The sequence below is a fragment of the Pollachius pollachius genome, assembly GCF_949987615.1.
Source record: "Pollachius pollachius genome assembly, chromosome: 19".
NCBI lineage: Eukaryota > Metazoa > Chordata > Actinopteri > Gadiformes > Gadidae > Pollachius > Pollachius pollachius.
The window spans coordinates 15,776,028-15,784,292 of NC_136952.1; the positions used below are offsets into that span (position 1 = coordinate 15,776,028).

General features: G+C 45.6%; 1 protein-coding gene across 2 annotated transcripts in view; it reads left to right on the forward strand.

The window, feature by feature from the left end:
* LOC307090487 (ATP-citrate synthase-like) overlaps positions 1–6,745 on the forward strand; it is a 29,429-nt gene extending 22,684 nt beyond the window's left edge. For both annotated transcript variants that reach the window (XM_079757160.1, XM_079757161.1), the window contains 10 exons: positions 1,190–1,300; positions 1,762–1,889; positions 1,997–2,090; positions 2,418–2,572; positions 2,849–2,999; positions 3,565–3,708; positions 3,878–3,991; positions 4,509–4,591; positions 4,900–4,976; positions 5,250–6,745. In XM_079757160.1, the coding sequence (XP_079613286.1) occupies positions 1,190–1,300; positions 1,762–1,889; positions 1,997–2,090; positions 2,418–2,572; positions 2,849–2,999; positions 3,565–3,708; positions 3,878–3,991; positions 4,509–4,591; positions 4,900–4,976; positions 5,250–5,344 (1,152 nt within the window). In that variant the 3' untranslated portion in view covers positions 5,345–6,745. The remainder of the gene's footprint in view (positions 1–1,189; positions 1,301–1,761; positions 1,890–1,996; positions 2,091–2,417; positions 2,573–2,848; positions 3,000–3,564; positions 3,709–3,877; positions 3,992–4,508; positions 4,592–4,899; positions 4,977–5,249) is intronic.
* The last annotated feature ends 1,520 nt before the right edge of the window (positions 6,746–8,265 follow it).

Below are 8,265 nucleotides of genomic sequence, written 5' to 3' on the forward strand. Positions count from 1 at the left end.
AAATTAGAATAAAACAACAAAACTTTGAACTCGGCCATTTACATCACAAGTTGCGTCCCGATGCATTAATTTGAACCATTTATCAGTTGCTTCTAGATATTTTAAAGTATACTGTAGTTACTAGGGGTGTAATGGTACACAAAAGTCACGGTTCGTTACGTACCTCGGTTTTTAAGCCATGGTACGGTTCATAGTTGAGGGGAAAAATTTTAAAACTGCTTGTTTGTCAACAACGGAGAATGGCCGTAGATCAGCAGCAATGAAAACACCAATAAACTTGGTTATGGCATTTGCATTTCTGAATTCCCAGACAGGGGTTGTTGAAATAGTGTCGTGAGCTGGATTTGCACAGCTCGTTTTTTTTTCCACAGCAACAGTGATAGTAACACCTGGATGGTGCCTTTTCAAATGCGTGTGCTAGGGATGTGCATTTCTGGCAAAAATACTATTCATTATTCGCTGAGAAGTATTCAAATAAATAAAATAAAATAAAAAAATCGCTCAATCAAGAACCCCCCACGCACGCACACACCTCGGATACACACACACACACAAGGAGAGGCTTTTATGATTTGTATGAAATCAATCTGTTTATTTCAACAACTGCGCCATCAACATTCAACATCAAAATTATTTCAACATGGACTTAGGCAGATAGACCTACATGCGCCGAAATGGATCGCTATTTATTTAATTATTTATTTATTTATTTTACTGAACACAGCCTGCATGACGGTGAACTAGACACGTCAAAAATATAACTTCACACGGTGTCTTTTTACAATTTATTTGTTACCAGCATTCATAGTGTTGATCAGCAGAGAAATAGTCTGCCGTTGACGTCGCTTAGCAACCGAGGACGCTATTCACCACCGGAAGTTGTGAAGGCCCATGCAAGTCAACGGAGCGTTCAACAGCATTGAGAAGAGCCGTGTAATAAATAGCGATAGTCACATTCATTATTCAATATTCTACGTGACTCCAACTAATCGACTATTGACGATCGTTGCCCGCTATGTACGCCACATTTATGTACCGCGGTACACCTCTGTAACCGCTCCGAAGTGCCTGTACCGTGACGGTTCGGTACAAATACGTGTACTGTTACACCCCTAGTAGTTACCAAACAATTCCAGAACCTTTTTCTGATTGGCTTATGTCTGTTCCCTGCCCCGCCTACCGGCTCCAGATTGGAGGAACGGAGGAGTACAGGATCTGCCAGGGCATCGGGGAAGGACGGATCACCAAGCCCGTCGTCTGCTGGTGCATTGGGACCTGCGCCACCATGTTTTCCTCAGAGGTCCGTTCGGGGTTTCACCACAACGTTTGGATATGAATTTAAAGTATTCACTGTTGGTATTGGGCTCTTGGATAGGGATTGTAAGTCATTGTTTGATAGGAATTTTAAGCCAGTGTTGGAATTTCACTCCCAACATTGACTTAGTCATCGTTGATATAGAATGTGTATACATCTATATAGGTGTGTGTGTGTGTGTGTGTGTGTGTGTGTGTGTGTGTGTGTGTGTGTGTGTGTGTGTGTGTGTGTGTTGCACAATTATCAATTATCGATATTACAATTGTCGATCTAAGTAGCCAAGTTCTGGACCGTCTCTTTGCATGAAGTCATTACATGGTTGTTAAGCAAATGGCTTAAAAAGACAAAAAACATAAGCCACAAAGCAAGCTGGATTTGATAACATTTTTGTCTTGCCTCTTTGAACTGTTTTGTTGATGCCAGATGTGTTGTGCTGCCCCCTGTAGGTTCAGTTTGGCCATGCGGGAGCCTGTGCGAACCAGGCTTCAGAAACGGCCGTGGCCAAAAACCAGGCCCTGCGGGATGCCGGAGCCTACGTTCCCAAGAGCTTCGATGAGCTGGGAGACGTCATCAAGTGAGACACGCAACACATCGTCTTCATACGGCCCAGATCAAAGCATGGGTCTGGTTGTTCTTCCTCTGTCCTGTTTCTTTGGTGACATTGTGTATCTGTCAATACAGGACTGTGTATGACGGACTGGTAGCCAATGGCACCATCGTACCAGCACAGGAAGTCCCTCCCCCAACAGTGCCTATGGACTATTCCTGGGCAAGGGTGAGGCTTGTTGAATTCTAGACAGTATCCCTTTTCATGCAGTCACCCACTTGTGGAGGTACCTTTGGCCATGAAATATTTAGTGCAGTAAAATAAGCAATGCATTCTCAATAGCGTGTGTAATTGTAGATGATGGTATTTATTAATTCATACAGGGCTCGCCTTCAAAAAGACTAATGATCCAATGAAACTTGCATGGAATGTAGACCTGCATATATATTTCTTTGACCCCCAGTTTGAAAACCTCTACCTAAGGCTGATGTAAAACTTGTTTCCAAGACCTTCGGCCTAACAACCTGACCCTCCTCCTCCTCTGTGTTCGGCCAGGAGCTAGGTCTGATCCGCAAGCCCGCCTCCTTCATGACCAGCATCTGTGACGAGCGAGGCCAGGAGCTGATCTACGCCGGCATGCCCATCACCGAGGTCTTCAAGGAGGAGATGGGGCTGGGTGGCGTCCTGGGGCTCCTCTGGTTCCAGCGCAGGTAGGGAGACAGGGGAGACGCTTTCACCGTACCCCAGTGCCTACTCTGGCGTCTTGCTGTGGAACAGGCTTCACAAAGCAGAATGTAAAGCGCTACGCATCCCCCTGGCTAGGGATAGCTGTAGTATGTTGTTGGATAGTTCTTAGGTCTTACTACTCAAATAGCAGTTGTACTGTACATTAATGATTTTACGTGGGTTGAAGGTCCAGGATACGGTTTCTAATTGAAGGGGTTGTGGTAAATGACGTTTCTTGTGGATGGCGTTGTGTTCCCCAGACTTCCCCGCTACGCGTGCCAGTTCATTGAGATGTGTCTGATGGTGACGGCCGACCACGGCCCCGCCGTCTCCGGCGCCCACAACACCATCGTCTGCGCCCGCGCCGGCAAGGACCTCATCTCCTGCCTCACCTCCGGCCTTCTCACCATAGTGAGTACCCACCTGTTCACTCAGTCACCCCAACATAGTCATTCACTCCATCCCCTCACCATAGTCTGCACCACTCACTTCACCATATGCAGCATTACTCATTCATTTCACCATAGTATGCACCACTCACCTCACCATAGTCTGCATCACTCATTCATCTCACCATAGTCTGCATCACTCATTCATCTCACCATAGTCTGCATCACTCATTCATCTCACCATAGTTAGTCCCCCTCACTCACCTCACCATAGTCACCCCACCTCATCCACTCATTCATCTCACCATAGTCTGCCCCAGTCACCTCACCATAGTCAGCAACACTCATTCCCTCATTCAGCTCACCATTGTCATTCACTCCGTCACCTCACCATAGCTGGCAACACTCATTCACTCACCTCACCATAGTCACCCCAACTCATTCACTCATTCATCTCAACATAGTCAGCACCACTCATTCTTCCATTCGTCTCACAATAGTCAGCCCCACTCCCTCCCCTCCCCATCATCAGCCCCACCCGATCCCCCCAGCCGTCCTCCCCTCTAACACGGTGGGCCGTCCTCCAGGGCGATCGTTTCGGGGGGGCCCTGGACGCGGCGGCCAAGCAGTTCAGCAAGGCGTTCGACAGCGGCATGCTGCCCATGGAGTTCGTCAACAAGATGAAGAAGGACGGCAAGCTCATCATGGGCATCGGACACCGGGTCAAATCGGTGGGAACCTACTGTCATTCATTTGGCTCTTCTTTTACCATATAATGTTTGTCTACAGGACACCGAGAGACACCGGTTAATTGACGTCTGGTGCTTTTGAGAATGTAAAGATGATGTAGAAGGTGTATTATTCTTTTAATGTGTTTTTTTTCATTTGTTTAATTTTTAGATCAACAACCCAGACATGAGAGTGCAAATCCTGAAGGACTTTGTCAAGCAGAACTTCCCAGCCTCACAGATGCTGGACTACGCTCTGAACGTAGAGAAGATCACCACCTCAAAGGTCAAAGGGCGCAACCGGCTCTCATGGATGTGCCGAGACTTAATAGTCAATCTCAGCGGAGGCTTCTATCAGATCAGTCAATTCATAGTCATAAAGGATAAGGCAGGGGTTTGGGCGTCTTGCTGGGCGCCTCCCGGTTACACTGTGGATATCAGGGTTTGAACCTTGTACCTTTCTGCTGTGAGTCAAATGCCCTTCCCACTGCTCTCACGCCACTAGAAATCACCTCTTATACCCCAGTTAGTGCAGGACCTTAAGGTCCTCAACAACAAACCAACCTTATTTCTGCAATAACCAACCTTGTTACCTTAAGACTTTGAAGGACTCATTCCATGGATGGTTAGGACAAAGGTGTAGATTTTGGAAAACCACAGTGAATATAGTATTAAAGCGTTCAGACCCCAGACTGTCATTATGAACAAAGCTCACTATCGCCACCTACAAGAACTGGTGATTTTGGTTTATATTGCTTTATGGAAGATATATATCTGACCTTGGTTTTGTTTCCCCATCCCAGAAACCCAACCTGATCCTCAACGTAGACGGCTTCATCGGGGTAGCGTTTGTGGACCTGCTCAGAACATGTGGGGGATTCACACGGTAAGAGACGAGGTCTTCCGGACCTTTATCAACACATCACTCTTTACACCCGGACCATTTTGTTGTAATTCCTTTGGCCACCACAAGTGGACAGTATTCCTCCATCTGTTTCATCATCAGCAAAGCTTATTGGATGCATGGATAATTACTTTCCCCCCGAAAAGATAGAAATATTCCCAAGTTCTGACCAATTTGTCTGAATATGAACCATGTGTCAACAGGCTGATATTTATACCCGTCAGCTGCGGTTGTCTCGACTGTGTGCTGTATGGATTGGTTTTCACAGCCTTTTGCGTTTGTGTTGGCAGGGATGAAGCGGATGAGTTTGTGGAGATCGGAGCATTAAACGGCATATTCGTGCTGGGCCGGAGTATGGGCTTCATCGGTGAGTCCAAGACACTTCCTGTCGTACACGACCCGTCTTAAACACTCATTGTGATTTCACCAAACATTTGATAAAAAAAAAAAAAAAGGATCTACATCTTTTAACCATTTCGCACCAACTTCGGTGGATACAAAATTGGAGAAAAACGACTTATTCAAACAATTATGCATGGCAGTACTAAAATGTATAAATGTATAAAATAAATGTATATTTTTAGATAGTCAAAGAAGAAAAAATACCTCCAATTACTGAGATGTGTTTGTTTGTCTCTAGGCCACTACTTGGACCAGAAGCGTCTGAAGCAGGGCCTATACCGCCACCCCTGGGACGACATCTCCTACGTACTTCCTGAGCACATGTCCATGTAGACCCCAACATCTCATCCGTAGTCGTGACCACCACTGGTCTCCGACCCGCCTCTTCCTCCACCCCCTACTCGTCACCACCCTCTCTCCTCCCACCTCTCCTCCATCACTGCAAGCCGAAGGAGGACACGCCAAGGAAGAGACATTTTGAGGAAGAGACGTTTTTTAAAAAGCGGTTTAGGGGGGTTAGAGGTTTAGTTTTTTCTTTGGACAGATTATTAAAAATGGTATTCTGGAGAGATGTTATTGAGTTGTGATTAAAGGCTGGGGTGAGATGGCGGGAGAGGAGAAGGCACCACTGCTGTTATGCTACCACTTGAGGAAATCTGGAGAACACGCACAACGTCACAAGCACCGTTTTGTCAGCTTCCTTAGCTAGTTAGCTAGCTAGCTTCCGGTACTTTGACTCGCAGAGGGTGCTGGCTTGGTACGTTTTTCAAACACAGCAATACTGTAAAGTCTGTTCTGAAGGTTTACTTAAACGCAAAAGCATTCATTTGCGTTGTTAATTTGGTACTTACATTTTTCGTTTTGTCAGCTTCCTTAGCTTGTTTGCTAGCTAGCTTCCGGTACTTTTTGGCTCACAGAAGGTGCTGGCTTGGTACGTTTTTCAAACACAGCAATACTGTAATGTCTGGTTTGAGGGTTTACTTAAACGCAAAAGCATTCATTTGCGTTGTTAAGTTGGTACTTAATTTTTTCACTTTGGATGGTACAGGAGAATGTTTGCTTGAATGCTCTTGGTAATGACTGCACCTTTTAAGCACAAACGCTAACCGCTTGGATTACCTCTTCCCTGCGAAATCCTGCTTCAATTTAGAAAGAATCTCAAGTGAAACCAAAGTTGTTCGTTTTGGGTTTTTTCTTTTTGTATTATTTTAGTCTAGGACCAACCTCAGTCGAAGGTGGTTTGTTTGTTTCGGGGCTCTATAAGTTTGTGTAAAGAGGCATTAGAATGACAAAATATAGCTGTAAATCTTTTTTGTAACTCCAGAATTGCCTTTACTAATAAGTCTGGTTTTACAGAAGGTTCAATTTATCGACTTAATTAGATGCTTTATCGACATTAACATTCAGTTGGGCAAATTTCAGCAATCATATTTTTAATATAAAAGGAATGAGAAAATAAATTATCGTGTCAAATTTAGTGGTTGTTTGTAATGCATTGATTGTGCCCTGTGAGTCTTAATAGCAGCCTGTCGCAAGGGACCATGATGGCAGCGTAACTTTTCTGTAGGGATGTAAAGCGTGTTTCTAACAAGAGGCCTGGCTTTGGCGGACTAAATGTTTTTGTCACTTCACTGTACTGCTTGCTTTATTCTGTGTTTTTATTTAAATGTTACATACTTTTTAATATATGCTGTTTAAATGTGGTACAATAAAAGATGTCTTTAAGTTGTATGTCCTTAATCATTTGTCAGTGTTTTTGTGATGTAAAATATCTAACTGGTTTTATTTTAAAAGTGGGCTCATATTGGGTGGTTATTTTTTATTAAGCAAAGAGGTCAACAGGTCCACTGGCTGGAATTGAGTAGCGGTGAGTCTCTCTCTCGCTCGCTCTCTGGTTACGATGGCCAAAATAACATAGTCCCCACACCCCCCAGGGTAACATACCAACCTCCCCCTCCCTCCTGGAGACTGGAGGCCTGGGATGCTGCCTTGCCTTTCTGGGGCGTCGTCGGACGGGGTGGTGGGGGTCAGGTTCAGCTTGGCTGTGGCGGTAGCTTTTCAGAGGGCCGGAAACAGCCTGTGGTAGGGCCACTCTCTCCCAGGGCGACAGTGCTGTCACACCCTCTCCCTCGTGGAGCATGGGGCCTTTTGCTCCAGTGATGGCTGGGCCTGGGCTCCTGCAGTCTGGGTGCAGAGGAGGCTAGCAGCAGACGGTTGCCTGTGGCGGTCGCTGTGCTGCCTCCCCTGGGCCCCGCGTGCTACTAAAAAGGAAAGGGCCGGTGCCGGTGCTGGGTGGTGGCTTTCCATCACCGCAGCTAGTGGCCAGTGAACCAGGACAGCCCTACTGGGTCAACAGTGGCCTGGAGAGGCCCCACATTGGCCACCAGTGTAGCAAACATCCATGTTACACACCACTTATGTGGCTACCACACTCATCCTAAACTGTTTTCCAAACATAAAGGACACAGGGTGGTGATGTAACACCTGTTTATTGTTAGTTATTAATGAACATGGCAAGGGTGCTCTGCTGCGGGTGCTCTGTGTGTGGAGATGGCTGGTTGAACCTGCCTTCAACCTAATCGATTGCTCAATGTGCAACAGGTGTGCAGCCTCACCCAGCCCCAGAGCCCAATCAGACTCCGCCAGGTGAGGTTGCTTAAACCAGCCGTCATCCACACACACTCCCACGGTCTACTTTTAGTCATCGAAACAGCAAATCTGTGGAAAAGGACCTCCAATATAGACATGAAGGGTTCTTTCCCAGGTTAAGAAAACACAATGATTCTTATTTTTAAGATAAGAATCCTTATATCTTAAATAAAACAATAATATCAAATTCCATTTCTGAGTTCTACACACAACACCTTTAAAGTTAACAAGGTGTTTCCTAAATTGCTAAAAAAAATAAGTATTGGGTCTCGTGTTGTAATTTAAGCATTTCACCCCTAATCATAGCTAGGTGGCCCAGCGGAGAGGGCTGTTGGTTAGCAGCTCTGGAGGGCTGGGAGCGGGGCTTTCTATCGCCTCCGACTTTTATGTTGATTATTTGATCCGATTTTCTTTGGGTTGCATATGCTGCTTCTGACCTTGTGCTGAACTGTGGTTTGCTTACTGTTTTTTTTCAATTGCTTGAACACTATAGACACATGCTTGGACCAAAGTAACACAACAGGAAGTTTTTGTTACTAAAACACATGTAACCATACCAACAAAAGCGCTGCTTTTCACTTTACTTGCAATTGGGCATCACACTT